This window comes from Mastigoproctus giganteus, chromosome 1, assembly GCF_048544385.1.
Source record: "Mastigoproctus giganteus isolate SK-2022 chromosome 1, ASM4854438v1, whole genome shotgun sequence".
Classification (NCBI taxonomy): Eukaryota; Metazoa; Arthropoda; class Arachnida; order Uropygi; family Thelyphonidae; genus Mastigoproctus; species Mastigoproctus giganteus.
This window is the reverse complement of record NC_143575.1, coordinates 266,530,536-266,550,147: the sequence shown is the minus strand read 5'-3', so window position 1 is coordinate 266,550,147 and position 19,612 is coordinate 266,530,536. Positions and strand designations below refer to the sequence as shown.

The window sequence follows — 19,612 nt, the reverse complement described above, 5'->3', positions numbered from 1 at the left end:
CTTCCTAATTCATTTCACAAATATACGTGGTCTCAATTCTAATCTCAACGATGTCCATTTCCACTTGCAGTCTGCCAAACCCCATGTACTTTTTCTGACAGAATCTCAGTTATCGGTTGATTCAACTACTGCTCATCTCAGATGCCCGAATTTTTCGTTGTATGATTCCTTTCGCCTCAAAGGTAGTACATGTGCATATGTCCGTTCTGATATTCCCTGTCAGAGACTTGGCAATTTGGAATCATTCTCTTTGATCATCTCTGGCTTAAAATCTCTCTACCTCATTGTGTCAAATTCATCTGTTGTCTCTACCGTTCTCCCAACTCCACTAATCACTTGGAGCTCTTTGACTTCCTCTCTTTGCAACTTGACTTTCTCCAGTCCAACTTTCCTAACAGTGAGGTAATTTTCCTTGGTGACTTTAATGTTCACAACTCCAGCTGGCTTCCGTTTTCTAGTCACATCGACCCAGCTGGTCGAGATGCTGAGGCTTTTGCAATTACTAATGACCTAGCACAGATTGTTCATTTACCTACAAGAATACTGGACAATCCTAATCATACAGCCAATATGCTTGATCTTTTTCTCACAAACAACCCTTCTAAGTACACGGTCGAAGTGAGAGGTCCTTTAGGCACTTCAGATCACAACTTGGTGATTGTCTCTTCTGCAATGGAACCTTTATCTCATGGCTATTCCCAACATCGTGTTGTTTGGCATTACAAGAATGCAAAATGGGATGACCTGCAAGACTTCTTTTCTTCTTTTCCATGGTCGGATTACTGTTTCAAAACTTCTGATGTCAACGTTTGCTCAGATTGTGTCAGTGAAATTATTCTTGTAGGAATGGAATCCTTTATCCCACACTCCACTTTAAAATCTCGTCCTTTATCTAAACCTTGGTTTTCCAATAAATGTGCTAAGGCTGTTCAAGAGAAAAATGTTGCATATCGTAATTGGCTTGTTTCTAATTCTTCAGTTTCATTTTCTGCCTACACCAAAGCTCGCAAAAATTGTAAAGCAGTTATTAATCTGTCGAAACTAGAGTTTGAACAGGCTAAGAGTAGAAAACTTGCTTCTTGCCCCAATGGTAGCCGAGCATTCTGGTCTCTTGCCAAAGCTATTGGCTGCAATTTTTGCCCATCTCTGCTCCCACCTCTGTCCAAATCAGATGGTTCTGTTGTCACTTCAGCCAAGGATAAAGCTGACCTGCTAGCATCCCATTTTTCTTCCAGCTCATGTATTAATGATCTTGGTAAAACACCTCCCACCATTCCCAACACGCTCCATTCAATGCCTCCTGTGGTCTTCCGTCAAAAGGATGTCAGAAGGATTTTGATGAATCTTGATACTAAGAAAGCCCCAGGTCCTGATGGTATTTCTCCACTTGTTCTCAAAACCTGTGCTCCTGAACTTACTCCTATTCTTTGCCGCCTTTTTTCACTTTCTTATTCCAAAGGTGTTTTTCCTTCTGCTTGGAACTTTGCTCATATCCAGCCAGTTCCTAAAAAGGGTGACAAATCCCTCCCATCCAATTATCGTCCCATTGCAATTACTTCTACCCTTTCTAAAGTAATGGAGAAATCAATTAACCGCCAACTCTTAAACTACCTAGAAACCTTCCGTCTGATCAACAATCGCCAGTATGGATTCCGCCAGTGTCGATCCACTGGTGATATTCTGGCTTATGTTACCCATTTATGGACTAATTCAATGGAAAGGTTGGTGAAACACAAGTAGTTGCTCTTGACATCTCAAAGGCTTTTAATCATGTTTGGCATAAAGGTCTTCTAAACAAGCTTCCATCTTATGGTTTGCCAACTGTTTTTAGTAATTGGTTAACCAGTTTTCTCTCTGATTGCTCACTGAGGGTGATGGTAGATGGCTCTCTGTCTTCTAACTTCTCCACTAATGCCGGTGTCCCCCAAGGTTCAGTTCTTTCCCCCACTCTTTTCCTCTTGTATATCAATGACCTTCTTCCATTGACTGGAAATCCTATCCATAGTTTTGCCAACGAGAGCACATTGCATTCCACTTTCCATTTTGAGAAACCTTGTCCTGCTCAATCAGCTTCAACTTCTCGAAATCTGCTACCAATTCCTTAAATGCCGATCTTCAGGTAATTCTCCAGTGGGGCAAAGACAACTTAGTTGATTTCAACCCTTCTAAAACTCAGTCTTGTCTTATATCTCGCAAAAAGGATTCTTCTGCTCCTATGCTTATCTTTAGTGACACTCCGATTTCTCGGCAAAATTATATATATCTTTTGGGGATTACCCCGACTTCTAATCTCTCTTGGCACAAGCACATTACAAATATTGCTTCCTCTGCATCTAAAAGACTTGGTTTTCTCTTTCGCTCTAGGCGTTACTTTTCTTCCAAACATCTGCTCACTCTGTATAAATCGCAAATCCGCCCTGCCATGGAATATTGTTCCCACATCTGGGGTGGTGCCCCCAAAACCTCTCTCAGGCTTCTTGATTCTATTCAGAAGAGGGCAGTTAGGTTAATTAATGATTCATCTCTAACAGAGTCTCTCCACTCGCTTTCTCATAGATGTACTGTTTCTGCTGCATGCCTCTTCTACAGATACTTCCATGGGCACTGTTCTTCTGAATTGGCTTCTATAATTCCCGCTCTCTCTTTCAAAACAGTCCGAACACGTTCTGCCACCAGCCAACATCTATTTACTGTCCAACTTCAAACCCACAGAACCAACTTTTCATCTTCCTCATTTATTCATTCAACTGCCGTTTTCTGGAACAACCTTCCTTCATAAGTATTTCCTGAAAATTACAATCTACAGAAGTTCAAGTCCAATGTCAACAAATATCTTCTTTCGTCTTCTCAACTTCCAACCCAAGCACGGTACTAAGTACTATAGGTTCTAATACCTCTCGTGGTTGGGGTTCACATAAAAAAAAATCAATGCGTTCTCAAACTGGAAAATAGAGAGGAACTCTGATATTCAGATATCACGATTTATTACATATCTCCTCCAACTTGTAACTGACAGTGATCATTTAATCTTTACTTTTGGAAAACTTTTCTGGGGAGTGTAACTTTTTTTTTTTTTTTTGTTAGTTGTTGGCGCATCAGCTTCTATGGCCATATTGCACCTCCCAAAGTTTTTGCATTTTACTGTGATCCAAGCCCGAGGCGGGAATCGAACCCGCGACCTTTGTTTTGCCAGGGGCAGGCACTTTACCTGCCTGGCTAGCCCGGTCGGCTGGAAAGTGTAACAAACAGAACATTTTGCACATACTATAACAGCACTATATGATCTCACTATCTGAACAGCACTATCTGGTCATAATAAACCATATAAATAAAAATAATAACAACACCATAATATAAAAAAGATAAACTTAGTATGAGCATACTTTTTTGATATACTCATTCCAGTACACATAAAACTTGTTTTTAAGCAGTTTTTTTTATTAAATAATGAGAGAATAAAATTATAAATTATAATTATAGGTAATAAATACTGTACAGTAATAAATGAATTCCAAACTCATAAAAACTGATTAAAAAGTTACATTTCTATTATCCAAAGCAGTCTCGATCCTACTAAAATGGCATTTCTAGAGTATCTGAGGCACCTTAGCAGACATTAAAATGAATAAAGGTAAAATTTTCACTGTTATTAATGATTCAAGAACCAAAGACCATGAATTCAAACTACAAGGGTAAGGTTTTTGGTCTGGGCAAAATTCTAGAAAGTTTTCTTTTAGCCACTGAGTTGTTAATTACCAGAATAAGTTACCTCCATGGGTAGTTGTGGCTGACAACTTGGGGAAATTCAAAGATCAGCTGGAGAGGTACCTAAGTAGCCGGGAAAGGCATGGGTGATTTATTTTTTTTTTTTGGCTGGTGCAGCAAAAGGTAGGAATAAGTAGACTTATAAAACCAGTACAAAGCTTTATAGGCTTTCACTACACTTATAAAACAAAAAACCAACTAGAAAAGACAAACAACTAATAAAGGTCCAATTAAAATGAAAAAGTGATAATAATCCCAAAAATAATTTAAAGCTGATAATCTGCAAAATACATATTGGCAATAATGAAATGTGTAATGGCATTTTGTCCTTTTTTCTCCCACCCCTACAAAGTACTGAAGCCTATAACAGCTACAAGGTGATGTGTAATAGAGCCACAGAAAAGGTTCGACAGGCAAAGGCAGTTTATGAGAAATCACTAGCAAACAGAGCAAAGAAGGGGGATAAAGAATTCTTCACATATATAAATGCCAAGAAGAGCAGGACAAACCAGATCGGACCTTTATGTAAGGGAAAGGGGATAGTAATAAATACACCAGCTGCCGTTGCAGATGAACTCAACAGTTATTTTGCATCGATATTTACAAATGAAAAGCCTTTTGTGGCAAAGGGAAATTGTGGGAGCGAAGTTAAAAAATATGTAATTAATGATATTGAAATTTCGCAAGATTATTTAATGAAAAAACTTTCGAGCCTACAGACCAGTAAGGCTCCTGGAGTTGATGGAATATACCCTATAATCTTAAGAGAGGCGGCAAGCGAGTGCATTGAACCATTGAGGCTAATTATGCGAGCATCATTAGACTCTGGGGAGATTCCCTTGGATTGGAAAAGTGCAAATATCTCCCATACATAAGGGTGGCTCTAAAAGTGAAGTTGGAAATTATCGACCTGTCAGTCTGACTTCAGTAGTAGGGAAAATCATGGAGGCAATGATCAAGGGTGGAATTCAGGATCATTTGGATCGAATTGAAATTCTCAAGGATACTCAGCATGGTTTCGTAAAGGGAAAATCATGTTTAACAAATCTGGTTCGCTATTTCGAAAGGGTCACTCACGAGCTGGATTTAGGGAATAATTTCGACATTGTTTATTTAGATTTCAGCAAAGCTTTTGACTCAGTCCCACATGAGCGGTTGCTTTATAAGCTGGAACAGGTTGGAATCACTGGGAAAATCCTTAGATGGATAGAAGGATGGCTTCAGGGCAGGAGGCAGAGGGTTGTGATAAATGGCTATTCCTCAGATTGGGTTGATGTAAGAAGTGGGGTTCCCCAAGGATCAGTATTAGGACCACTGTTGTTTTTAATTTTCATAAACGACATTGATGAAGGGATAGAGGGCGTGATGTCTAAATTTGCAGATGATGTTAAAATTGGTAGAGTAGTTAATGATCACTGTCAAGCTGAGCTTCTTCAGAGAGACCTAGATAGACTTCAGGAATGGTCAGAAAAATGGCAGCTGTGCTTTAATCCAACAAAGTGTAAGGTATTACACCTGGGAAACAGTAATCCCAAAATAACTTATTCACTTGGTGGAGTTCAACTAAAGCCTGTACTGGAGGAAAGGGACTTGGGTGTTACGATACGGTCAGACATGAAATTCTCTGAGCATTGTAAACAGGTTGCAAGGAAGGCCCATGGTGTCCTATCAATGATCTATCGAACTTTTGTAAGTAGAGATAGGGACGTGATAATTCCATTATATAAGGCTTATGTTAGACCACACTTGGAATACTGTGTTCAAGTATGGAGACCGCACCTGAAGAAAGACATCGAGCTTCTTGAAAGGGTGCAAAGAAGGGTAACTCGCCTGGTGAGATCGGCAAAAGGGCGTCCTTATGAAGAAAGACTTCGAATATGTGGGTTGCAGAGTTTGGAAACTAGACACCTTAGAGGAGATTTGATTGAGGTGTTTAAGGCTCTGAGAGGCATCAGTAAAATGAATGAGGACAAAATTTTCAAGATTATAAATGATGCTAGAACTAGGGGACATAAATTCAAGTTACGGGGGGAAATGTTTAGATTGGATTGCAGGAAGTTCTATTTTAGCCAGCGAGTTATAAATTACTGGAATAAGCTGCCTCCATGGGTGGTAGAGGCCGACAGTTTGGGGAAATTCAAAGGTCATCTGGATAGTACTTTCGGGTAAGGGAAGCACATAGGATGATAGGTTTAATTTCCTTTTTATTTATTTTTTATTTTATTAATTATTATTATTTAGTTATTTATTTATTTATTTTTTTTGTTTTTATCATTGTTTTGTTCGGATTTATATTTTTTTTTATTTTTTATTTTTTTTGGCTGGTGCAGCATAAGCCATAGGCTTTCTTGCACCATGCGGCCGTTACTAATACTAATACTAAAGATGCTAATGTTAAAGAAAAATATTTATTGTAAGAAATACACTCTCAACAAATACATGGAATAAATAAGAAACATCGAATTCATCTGAAATAAATCCTTACTCCACTTATGTGGAAAGGATTTGGTTTGGTTCAAGCCCTGAAGAGTTATGAGGAATTTTTATGTACACTTTAGTCTCAGTTTCCCCAATATGCATACCCTAATTCCAATTGACAGACAAAAGGAATAAATGGATAGAGTTCAATGAATACCATAAATAAATAAATACAAATGAGTACAATTTAAGGGACTACACTGAAATCTTTTAATCTTTTATAAAGAAACACAAGCTTTAATGATTTCGTTAAAGCCAACAGCTTTAACAAAATAAGCAAATTCAACTTTATTTTACGACTGACAAACTTGTACTTAAGATTTTTTACATAGCAGATGACTTAAAGTGAGGGTGCTCTTTGAACTTACTCTATTGTATTTTCAGATGTGGGATCACTGACATGACACCCTCTAACAATTTCTGGTTCAATGCATAATGCTATCCTTCCGATGATTAACTGTAAGAGGACCAAAATTTTCAAGGTAATCAGAGAGTGATCGTGAAAATAGAGCATCAAGACCATTCAAGATGAGTCAAAATATTGAATAAATTCTTAATATTTTTCAAATGAGAGAATATCAGATGGAAGCCCTTCATAAATAATTATGCTCATCCAAGGAAACAAAAGTCAATTCTAAATTTTGCAAACTTTCTAAAATTTAATCCTTGTGCTGATTGTATTTCAGTCAAGCTATTGTCTGAAAGGTTTCAAATTTTTTGGCTAATATCTTGGCCAAAATGAAATGAGCATTCTTTAACTGCAGCACCAGGGGCTGTTTCTTCAACTGACTTGACAACTGAACTTTGGAAACTAATTTGAAATCTTCTCAGCTGAAATAAAGCACTGTTTTTCTTTAATCAAATGGACCACACAATTATAAGTATTTTATGTTATCTATTTCACATGGGAAATGAATAGATTATCTCTAAAAATACAATGTGTAATGAACAGATATTCTACCTCGGTACAATCCTAAATACCATATTAAAACTGAGGAGAAGGGAAATGTGGGGGGAAGGGTTATAGCTAGGAAAGTTTACTTCATATTTTCCAACAGTTAAATTAAATTGAAATTTCAAGCAATTATAATATATCCCAATTCTTAACATCTATACTCTTCCAACTGTTATAGAAAAATATACGCAGTTCCTCAATATAAAGCACAATAATAATACCTACCCAATCTCTGGTTCTCAATACTAAACAGAAAATAATTTGAACAAACAGAGATCAGCACCAACCTTGTCTAAAGCTATAAAAGTGGCAACTCCAATGCTGTACTTCTTAAGAAACTGTACACAATTCTGTGCAGTTGCCATTGTGTCTGTAACTATGTTATCCAAAGGACCACAGGCAGTAGATATAGCAACATCATACTTTTCAGCTATAGCACCCAAATCACCCTTTAAAAAAAAAAAAAAAATCATAATAAAGATATATAATCACCCTGAAACTGAATCTCATTATTAGTTATCACAATGAATAACATTATTAGAAATAATAACCTGTTAACTTGTCCATAATTATATTTTGATAAAGGTGAATTTAATGGGAAGCCACAAAATTGCTTTTCACTTTAAATTCTTTTTGTTTTCCTTTCATTTTTACATTTGGCAGTGAGGCATATGGCAGAGAAGAAAAATGCATGGGATACATACAAATTAACACATGACACAGAAGCCTATGATAGGTACAAGTTGATATGCAACCAAGTTACAAAGGAGGTTAGGCAGGCGAAGGCAGATTACGAGAAATCCTTGGCAAGGGATGCAAAGAAAAACAGCAAAGAGTTCTTTACTTATGTAAATTCTAGAAGGAAGGGGATGAATCAGATTGGTCCACTTGATATTGATGGGTCAAGTGTTGATGATCCTGCTCAGGTAGCTAACAAACTAAATGAATATTTTGCATCGACATTCACACATGAGGAGTTATTCAGCGAGGGGAATGCCAGAGGTGTATTCAACTCTAGCAGTAAGCTACAGAATCTTGAAATAACTGGGAGTAAAGTGGAGGAGAAACTGTTGAAGATAAACACAAGAAAGGCACCCAGGGTGGATGGGATCTATCCAGTTATATTAAAGGAGGCAGCAAAGGAAGTAAGCAAACCCTTAGCCATAATTATGAGAGCTTCCTTGGACTCAGGGGAGGTACCCATAGACTGGAAATGTGCAAATGTGACCCCAATTCACAAAGGAGGATCAAAGGCTGACACAAGTAATTATAGACCTGTGAGCCTAACTTCTGTTCCAGGAAAAGTAATGGAGGCACTGGTTAAAGAAGCACTGCAGGATCATTTAGACAAGACTTCAGTTATAGCTCAGACACAGCATGGTTTTGTTAAGGGGAAGTCTTGCCTGACCAACTTGATTGGATACTATGATGCAGTCACAAAAGAACTGGATGCAGGGAATAACTTTGATATTATATACTTGGATCTTAGAAAGGCTTTTGATACTGTTGCACATGGAAGACTGCTACACAAATTGGAGCAGTGTGACATTGGAGGCAAATTGCTGCTATGGATAAAGGGGTGGTTGAGGGGGAGAAGACAGAGAGTGGTAATCAATGGACACTGCTCATCGTGGACTGATGTTATTAGTGGAGTCCCTCAGGGCTCAGTGTTGGGTCCATTATTGTTTTCTGTATTTATAAATGATATTGATGATGGTATATCGGGCTTAATGTCCAAGTTTGCAGACGATACAAAGGTTGGCAGGGTTGTCAAGGACACTACTGGAAAGGTTGAGCAGATGGGCTGAGAGGTGGCAAATGAAGTTTAACATTGACAAATGTAAAGTACTACACATGGGAAACAGCAACCCCAGAGCAATGTATCAACTCTGTGGTACTACACTGACAGTGGTAGAGAATGAAAGGGACTTGGGGGTGGTTGTGCAGGCTGATATGAAGTTCTCTGAGCAGTGCAGACGGGCTGCAAGAGTAGCTCATGGAGTATTGTCAATGATATACAGCAATTTTTCCAGCAGGGATAAGGAGGTGATTATTCCATTGTATAAGGCAATGGTCAGGCCACACCTAGAGTACTGTATACAGGTCTGGAGGCCTCATTCCAAGAAGGATGTAGAGCTGCTGGAACGAGTACAGAGAAGGACAACAAGATTAGTGAATGGAACAAAGGGGTGCTCTTACAAAGAAAGGCTTAAGTTTTGCAAATTACAGTGTCTGGAGACTAGGCACCAGCGAGGTGATCTGATAGAGGTGTATAAAGCCTTGAATGGTTTAAGCATGCTCAATGCTGATGGGATTCTTCCTCTAGCTCAGAAAAATCACCTGAGAGGGCATAAAATCAAATTGAGGAAAGACAGATGTAGGATAGACGTGCGGAAATTTGCCTTTAGCCAGCGGGTGGTTGGTTGGTGGAACAGACTTCCATCCCTTGTGGTGGAGGTTGATAGCCTAAATAAGTTTAAGGCTCAGCTGGACAGGTATTTTGAACGAACAGAGGGGTGTGAAGTGGAAGTGGTTTTTTTTTTTTTTTTTTTTTTTTTGGCTGATGCTGCATAAGCTTGCTTTCTTGCATCAAATGCCTCTACTAATGCTAATGCTAATTTCGTGGGGGGTCCCATCATCTCCACCGTGGCTATGGCATCTTCAAAGGGGGCAGCTGAAAACAAAAATTTTCAGGGCTTCCTATTCCTGTCAGGCTCTGGCATTGTTATATTGATGATGTTAGTTGAAGTGGTCAATCCCTTATGCCAAGGTTCACAGAGTTGTCCAGCACTTGCACAGTTCATTGTATAGAAACCCATGGTATTGGTATGGTTATTTCTGGCACAAGGGCTACTTAGGCCATATTGCACCTATAAGCAAGATAAAGGTCACACAGCGTCTGTAAGAACAGTTAGAAACAATTATACAGATGTATCCGTTTTAAAAGGCAGAAAAATTCCGGGATATTTGCATCATTACCTATGAGCTGGCGGAGGGTCAAAGATTTTCAGCTATAGCACCCAAATCACTCTTAAAAAAAATCATAATAAAGATATATAATCACTCTGAAACTGAATCGCATTATTAGTTATCACAATAAATAACATTATTAGAATGAGGCTTTTCGAGTTTGAGTGTATAAGGTGCATTCAACGAGAATGTGCTTCATTGTGAGAAGAGAGTTGCAGTGCGTACACTGCAGAGGATCATTTCCTGTAAGAAGAAAAATGCGAGTGAGCGGACAGTGCCAAATTCACATTCTGGCCAGGTTTTATTTCATGGAGCTTGTTATTCAGTTGAGCTTGCCATAGAAGTGTCCATTTTACCTTACATGGGATCTGTAGTCCATATATGGAATGTAGTAATCTGGCAATGCTATATTAGATGAATGTTTGGCTGCAGAGACTGCTTTTTCATTCCCAGATATCCCAGTGTGGCCTGGGATCCAGCAAAAGATGACTACTTGCTTGTGATCATGGACATGCATCAGCTGAGATTTTATAGATTTTATTAAGGGATGCATTGCTAAGGAGGAATTTTGAAAGGCTGATGCGAGTCAGTATATATTACACTTTTTTGGATGGACAAATGGAGAATATTTTCTAAGGAAAGCTTGATGGCACATAATTCAGCTGTATAACTGCTGCATTCAGTGGGAAGTGAAACAGAGATGATGTTATAGAGAAAGACAGCTGCAGCACCGACTCCACTCCCAGACTTTGATCCATCAGTATATACTTGTGTAAAATTTGGGTAATTTTGTGTGTGAGCAGTATGCAGTTGCTGTATATTGGTACTTGCTAGTGAATGTTTTCCCAAGTTTAGGAAGTAGCTGTCACAGGATGGTCTAATAGAAAAACAAGGAAGATCTGAAATGTTTGGATCTTTGAGGATTTTGTCTAGATGTATATTCCAAGTTTGTGATAAAGCCTGCAATCTAATGCCAGTGGGCTGAGCTGCTCTAGGTTTATTTCTGTAGTACATTGTGAACTGTGGATCATTAAGTATTGGCCTAATGGGATGAGTAGGTAGACTTTGAATTTTGGCTGCATAGTTCAGAAGTAACATCTTTCTCCTGAGGCTAAGAGGAGGTTCATGTGCTTCGATATAAAGACTTTGTACTGGCAATGTTCTACAAGCTCCTACAGCAATCCTGAGGGCAGAATGTTGAACAGGGGCAAGACGTGCTAGCATGCTTTCCCCAGCAGAATCATACAATGGGGCACCATAATCGAGGCAAGATCTGATTAGGCCTCTGTACAAGTGAAGTAAGTTGTAACAATCTGCACCCCATGATGTAGAAGAGATAACTCTTAGTAAGTTCATTTTTTTCTGGCAAGCAGTCCTTAGATGTGTAATATATTCTGAGAAGTTCAGTTTATTATCGAAAATCAGACCAAGAAGAAGATGAATGCTATTCACAACCGTGATAGAATGATTTGTTAGGTACCTCTGGATCTGGATGCATCTTTTATTTATTGCAAAAGTGAATGACTCTTGATTTCTGATAGGATAGTCGGTAACCATTCTGTCTCATCCATAGCTCAATATTATTAATTGAGGTTTGCAGTTGGCCTTTCAATAAAGCCCATGTTTTGTGAACTGCAGGAGACAGTCAGATCATCGGCATAAAGGTATGAATTTACAGTGTTGGGAATATTTTTGGTCATCTGATTTATTCTTATTGCAAATAAGGTTGCACTGAGTACAGTGCCCTGAGGGATTCCTTCTTGTATATATGTTTGCAAAAGGACTTGCAGATAGCAAACTTGAAAGGTCCTGTGCTGCAAGAAATTCTGTATGAAATATGGTAAGTGTCCTCTCAGGTTCAGAGAATGAAGGTCTCTCAGGATGCCAAACTGCCAAGTGGTGTCAAAGGCCTTCTCTATGTCGAGACATACCATTACGAGATGCTTATTTTGGATAAACGCATTCCTGATGTTTGTTTCTGCTTTGATCATGAGATCCAGGGATGATCGGTGTTTTCTGAAACCAAATTGATTGTCAGAGATCATATTTTGGGAATAAAGATACCATGTTAGTCTTAGGTGTATCATTTTTTCTATGGTTTTACTTAAGCAGCTGGTGAGCGAAATGGGTCTGTAATTATTTGGAATAGAGTGATCTTTCCCTGGTTTGGGTATAGCCAGTACAAAAGCGTGATGCCAGGAGCTGGGGAAGGAATGCTCCATGAAGATGCGATTGTAGAAGGCCAGCAGCGAAGATAATGATTTATTGTCTAAGTGTTGTAGCATTATGTAGTATATTCCATCCGAGCCTGCAGCACTGTTCTTAGCAGTGGATAAGGCCTCTTGCAGTTCTATCGCAAAGTAAGTGGTTTATTGTAAGGTAAAGAGAATGCAGTTCTAAATTTTAGACGGGATTTTTCCGCTAAAGCTTTAATCCTTTGAAATGACGGATCATATGCCGTAGAGTCAGACAACTGTAAAAATACCGTCCCTAGTACATTTGCAATCTCTGCAAGAGTAGATAGCTCCTGTCCATTCCGGGTAAAAAGTGGGGACGACAAGGGAGGAAATTTTCCATTTAATTGCCTTATTCTTTTCCAGCTAATTCTTACATCGGTATTTTTATTAATTGCAGTTGCGAATCGAACCCAAGAGTCTCTTTTTGCTTGCTTCCTAATATGACGGGCTTTGGCTCTAATTTTCTTGTAATTTATAAGATTGGCGGTGGTAGGGTGTTTGCAGAATAAATTCCATACACAGTTTTTTCTTTTTTTACATTCTTACAGTCCTCGTTTCACCAATAATTGGTGGTTCTACGGATGCTTCACTGTTACTGTGGTATGGCAGTGGGTGCAGCTGCTAGGATCTGTTTCCTAATATAATTGGCAACTGTACCAATTGGATGAGATTTGATGATCTGATTGTCAAACGATACGTGAGAGGTGTACTTTGCCCAATCTGCCTTGGAAAATTTCCATTTTGTGTGGGTTTCTGTTGGTATACAGTGTGAGGTTTCAATTTTATGTATTAAAGGGTAGTGGTCACTGTTGAGCGGATCATCCAGAGCTGTTCACTCGATACAAGGGTAAAGGATTGGAGAGCAGATAGAGAGATCTATTGAAGAGACTGTTCCAGCTGGAAGGTGGAGGTAAGTTGGTGAACCAGTATTTAATATGGTTAGATTTTGTTTGTTGATAAGCATTTCAATGATTTGTCCTCATTCATCTGTACTGGGCGAACCCCACAATGGATGGTGTCCATTGAAATCACCCAATAAACAGAAAAGGGTTGGCAACTGCTGAATGAGATCTTCAAGTTCATGTAGGGTACATGGGTGACTGGGTAGCAGATAGATTGAAGCAAGTGTTAGGGTAATGCCAATCGCTATTCGCATGGCATAACTTCAATAGTAGTTTGAACTGAATGCGTTTGCAGGGTACTTTTGCATCTATAAGTATGGCTACCCCTCCATGAGCATTAGTAGTAGCAGGTCTGTCTTGCCAAAAGATTGTATAATTTTTTTATCAAGGTAGACACCTGAGATGTTAAATATGTTTCTTGTAAACATATTCCAATGGTTTATAATGCATAATTATCTTGTGGATGTTGTTGATATTGCTGCGAAAGCCTCTGCATTTCCATTGGATGATGTTTTTCATTGTTTGGATTTAAGTGAAGGAGCTGTGTCTGTCTGCTTTTTGGAAGTCTGTTTCGGAAATATTGAAACAGACTTCCAAATATTGAAATATTGGTCTAGCATCTATTTCGTCTTCTGGATGAATATCCAGAATGGTTTCCATTCTTCTTGAGTGCAAGTCTCATTTGTGTCCATAAGGAAGGATTCAGCATGCTGCTTGTTACCGGGATCAGAGTTTTCTCTTTGACTAGATCTTACAGGAGTTGCATGAGTAACAGGTGGTATCGTGACTGGTGTGTTACTAGATCTATTTGATGTCTGTTGCTTTGAGGACTGAGATACAGAGGAGAGTAAAGTTCGAGCACATTCAGAAATAGAGATGCTTGGCGGGATTGATGTATCTGTTTGAACTAATATTGAATGAAAATTTTGAGCAGCGTTGGCATATGTACGTCTTGGCATCAGTTGCTGTAATTGTTTTCTGGCTTCAGAAAAAGAAACTTTCTTTTCTATCTTGTATTTTTGGATTTTTTCTCATATTTCCACTGATCACATGTTTAAGAGAAGGCTGGATGGTTACCTTTACAATTAGGGCAAAGTGAAGACTGCGATTTACAATCGGCTTGGGCATGTTCCTTCGATCCACAGTTATGGCATACTGCATCACCTCGACAGACCGTTTGGGAGTGTCCAAATTTCTGACATTTATAGCACCTTAGCAGTTTTGGGATATACAAGCGAATGCAGCATTTCAAATATCCCGGCTTTCACTGATGAAGGTAGGTTTGGTGAGCTAAATGTCAGTATGTTGCTGCGAGTTGGAGTAAGTTCGCCATCTTTCATCATAATTCTCTTCGTCTGTGTGACCTTCTGATGCCGCATTTCGTTGACAATTTCCTCTTCTGAGACGTTCATTAGTTCCCATTCTGAGATGACACCCTTGGTGAAGTATTGAGAGTAGCATGCATGTGGTGACATCTTAACCGGAATTCTGCTGAATGTTGCGAGTTTGAGCAGGTACTCTGAGTGTTTAGAGCTTGTTGTTTCAACCAATAGATTGCCAGATTTGAGACAGTGCACCATTTTTGGGGAACCTGCTACATTTTTGTATGAGGAATGGTGATATATTGCCTAGGACCTGGTTCATTAAGGAATGCAGGATCAGGAAACTTGGATGTTCTATTAGGGAAGCATCTGTCTTCAGTCTCTTTCGGGTGGTATTGTCATCATTCGGTTGGTGCAAATCCGTTGAATTTGGATTTGCTGTCTGAATCAGTGGGAAGTTTTCAAAATCCACGTTTTGCTCCTTTTGGCCATGGGGGTTTGCTTTACCACCCAGGTTTCCAGCCCTGCCACAGGGAGGCAGGAGCAGTGCCACAAGGTGACCAAGCGGCTGAGTTAGTAAGTTAGTACTACTAGAAGAGGGGGGGGGAAGCAGAAAGGTGGTTTTCCTTTCTGGGCCTTTGCCTACTTCTTGTAGTGCAAAAGAGCTACTTTGATAGAGAAATCAAGAAAAACAGTTGTTGAAACAAAAAAAACAATCTATTCACTGAAATGCTCTTTAGAGAAAATGCTTTTAGAGAGGCATTACAATCGCTTGGCACCTGGGGCCAGAAACCCATGTGTATGGGTCAGCTCATGAAACGGCCCTGCATATGATCCCATTCCTGCTCCCATTCGGAGAGATGGAAAAACTATGGCTGGACTGTTATCAACATCACACTCTTAAGCATTTAAATATGGTCAAGGATGTGAAGTCAAAATGTGACACTACTTGTTGATTATCCACCTGTAGAAACTAATTTTCTTTCTAGGTGGTTGGCTCCTAGGCAAAAAGCTTCAAATTTTTAAATTATCTATGGTAATTTAATATCTTACCTCTCATGCCCTTTTTTCATGTAGGGCAGGGTGGTGCATAATAACTAGTGCCCGGATTGTGGGTTTTTATACAAGTGAGTTAAGTAAAAGGCTCGTGCAACTGCATTTCTGAGCATCAAGATGCCCTACATACCAGTAACTTTGCTCTCTAAACATTACTGGTAAAAGTAGCATGACTGACTGACTGACCACAAGAATGCTAAGATTGCTGACTGAGCTCAGCTTTTTACAATGATCTTGGTCCTAGGCACCACTCCATCAAATTTTTTCACCTCGGGCCGAACACAAGCTGTAATAAGGGGTTCTCCATTCACCCCGTAATGGAAACTATTTTCCTTCGAAAAGACAACCGATGTTACACTTCTATATCGGTTGTCTTTTCCTACAACCTGACAAGTTTTTTTTTCCTTATCCTCCCCCACCCACCAAAATATCCAGGTTTGTGCTATTTTTTTTGTACATCACCATTTATTTTCATTTTACTTCATTTTATTTTTTATTCAGGTTGTTTAAAGAATAGTTATAATATTATGATTATCAATCTCAAGATCTTTTTTACCAAAAATCCACAAGAGGCCAATTAAGTTCAGAGTAAATCATTTCATATAAACTTACTTAATTAAATTACTTAAGGAAAACCCATTATTGTACAAGAAACTGAGTGCTGCCAGTAAATTAATTAAAGTCAATTTCCCTATACCATTATCAACAGGCAAATCATCCAAAATCCAGTAGCCAAACTCAATTCTGACTGCTGGATTTTGGAAACCGACTGAGCTTGCTGTAGTATAGCATTGTGTACAATTAAATACATTTTAAATCAGCTGTAATCTTATAGGGTTTGTCCATTAATTACCTTTCTTCCCGTTCAAAACCAATATAATTTATACGTTTCATCAAAAGAAATGGTACTGCACATAAAAATGCATGTGTTTTACAATATGTACATTACTTTTGAAGGATATCTTAGAAAACACCAATGAAGAACATATCTTCTTTGCATCTGGCTTATTTGAAGTGTTTGAAAATTTTTAAAATAAGAATAAATAGAAAAGTCAATACAAGAACTTGTTGAACATTCTTCATCTCTCCTGTTTCCTGATTACTGTGAAATTCAAACTTAACATTTTATTTTTAACTTACTATATGCTCTCTGGCTTAAGTATATTCAGCCAATATTGTCTCTTTATCAATTCCATTACTTCTGTTATTTTCTTCAAGGCAGTGGATTTGCCTTCCACTAGCTTCTTACTGTTTAAATCATCAACCCATTTAACTTAATGATTTCAATGACTTGCATAAAGCAATGAACTGTATAGCCAGGAATCATTATAGCATCATTAACTCAACTACAAACAAATTCTCATCAGGTAGATTTTCAAAGTATTTCACTCAAGCATTGAAAACTCCTACCTACAAATCAGCGCTGTTTATCTGCAAATTAGTAAAGCCCATATTTTTGTCACAACTTTTTTTTTTTTTTTTTTTAATGAAAACCCCAAAGGTTTCCCATATGAAGAAAGCTTAACGTTTCCCACATGTGCAACAGAAACCTAGGAGTAACTTAAGGCAGAGGGGAAGTTTTTTTTTTATGAAAAACCCAAATACGAGAGGTATTAGAACCTATAGTACTTAGTACTGTGCTTTTGGGTTGGTAGTTGAGAAGACGAAAGATATTTGTTGACATTAGACTTGAACTTCTGCAGACTGTAACTTTCAGGAAATATGTACGATGGAAGGTTGTTCCAGAAAATGGCAGTTGAATGAATAAACGAGAAAGATGAAAAGTTGGTTCTGTGAGTTTCAAATTGGACAGTAAATGGATGTTGGCTGGTGGCAGAACGTGTTCCGACTGTTTTGAAAGAGAGAACAGGAACTATAGAAGCCAATTCAGGAGAACAGCACCCATGGAAGTATCAGTAGAAAAGGCATGCAGCAGAAGCAGTACGTCTATGAGACAGCGAGTGGAGAGACTCTGTTAGAGATGAATCATTAATTAACCTAACTGCCCTCTTCCGAATAGAATATAGAAGCCTGAGAGAAGTCTTGGAGGCATCGCCCCAGATGTGGGAACAATATTCCATGGTAGGGGAGATTTGCAATTTGTACAGAGTGAACAGCTGTTTGGAAGAAAAGTAATGCTGAGAGCGAAAGAGAAAACAAAGTTTTTTAGATGCAGAGGAAGCAATATTTGTAATGTGTTTGTGCTAAGAGAGATTAGAAGTCAGGGTAATCCCCAAAAGAGATATATCAACTTGCCTAAAAATCGGAGTGTCACCAAAGGTAAGCATAGGAGCAGAAGAATCCTTTTTTGTGAGATATAAGACAGGACTGTATTTTAGAAGGATTGAAGACAACTAAGTTATCTTTGCCCCACTGGAGAATTAACCGGAGATTGATATTTAAGGAATTGGTAGCAGATTTTTGAGAGGTTGAAGCTGATTGAGCAGGGCAAGGTTTCTCAAACTGGAAAGTAGAATGCAATGTGCTTTAATTAACAAAACTGTGGATAGGATTTCCAGTCAATGGAAGAAGGTCATTAATATACAAGTGGAAAAGAGTGGGGGAAAGAACTGAACCTTGGGGGGGGACACCAGCAATAGTGAAGTTAGAAGACAGAGAGCGGTCAGAGAGAAATTTGGATAACCAATTACAAAAAACAGTTGGCAAACCATAAGATGGAAGTTTGTTTAGAAGACCTTGCCAAACAATCGAAAACCTATGGGATGTCAAGAGCAACTGCTTGTGTTACACCAAACATTTCCACTGAATTTGGCCATAAATGGGTAACATACCAGAATGTCACTAGAAGGTCGACACTGACAGAATCCTTACTGGTGATCATTGATCAGACGGAATGTTTCTAGGTAGTTTAAGAGTTGGCGGTTAATTGATTTCTCCATTGCTTTAGAAAGAGTAGAAGTAATTACAATGCAATGATAATTGGATTGAAGGGATTTGTCACTCTTTTTAGGAATAAGAAAGTGAAAAAAGCGGCAAAGAAGAGGAGTAAGTTCAGAAGCACAGGTTTTGAGAAGTAGAGAAATACCTACAAGACCTGGAGCTTCCTTAGCTTCAAGATTCGTCAAATTCCTCCTGACATCCTTTTGACGGAAGACCACAGGAGGCATTGAATGGAGCATGTTGGGAATGGTGGGTCGTGTTTTACCAAGATTATTAATACAGGAGTTGGAAGAAAAATGGGATGCTAACAGGTCAGCTTTATCCTTGGCTGAAGTGACAACAGAACCATCAGGTTTTGCAGAGGTAGGAGCAGAGATGGGCAAAGGTTGCGGCCAATAACTTTGGCAAGAGACCAGAATGCTCGGTACGATTAGGGAAAGAAGCAAGTCTTATACTCTTAGCCTGTTCAAAATCTAGTTTGGACTGATTGATAACTGCTTTACAATTGTTGTGAGCTGTGGTGTAGGCAGAAAATGAAACTGAAGAATTAGAAACAAGCCAATTACGATATGCAACATTCTTCTCTTGAACAGCCTTAGCACATTTATTGGAAAACCAAGGTTTAGATAAAAGACGAGATTTTAAAGTGGAGTGTGGAATAAAGGATTCCATTCCTACAAGAATAATTTAATTGACACGATCTGAGCAAACGTTGACATCACAAGTTTTGCAACAGTATTCCGACCAAGGAAAAGAAATCTTGCAGGACATCCCATTTTGCATTCTTGTAATGCCAAACAACATGAGGTTAGGAATAGCCATGAGTTAAAGGCTTCATTGGAAAAGAGACAATCACCAAGTTGTGATATGAGGTGCCTAAAGGACGACTCACTATGACCGTGTACTTAGAAGGGTTGTTTGTAAGAAAAAGATCAAGCATGTTGGCTGTATGGTTAGGATTGTCCAGTATTCTGGTAGGTAAATGAACAATCTGTGCAAGGTCATTAGTAATTGCAAAAGTCCCAG

The 19,612-nt window shown here is 38.7% G+C and overlaps 1 protein-coding gene across 1 annotated transcript in view; it reads right to left on the bottom strand.

The window, feature by feature from the left end:
* The window catches only part of glu (structural maintenance of chromosomes 4-like protein gluon), a 256,802-nt gene that overhangs the window by 104,879 nt on the left and 132,311 nt on the right, over positions 1-19,612 (bottom strand). Inside the window, exon 15 of the mRNA XM_090377488.1 lies at positions 7,486-7,647. Within this exon, the coding sequence (XP_090233614.1) occupies positions 7,486-7,647 (162 nt within the window). The remainder of the gene's footprint in view (positions 1-7,485; positions 7,648-19,612) is intronic.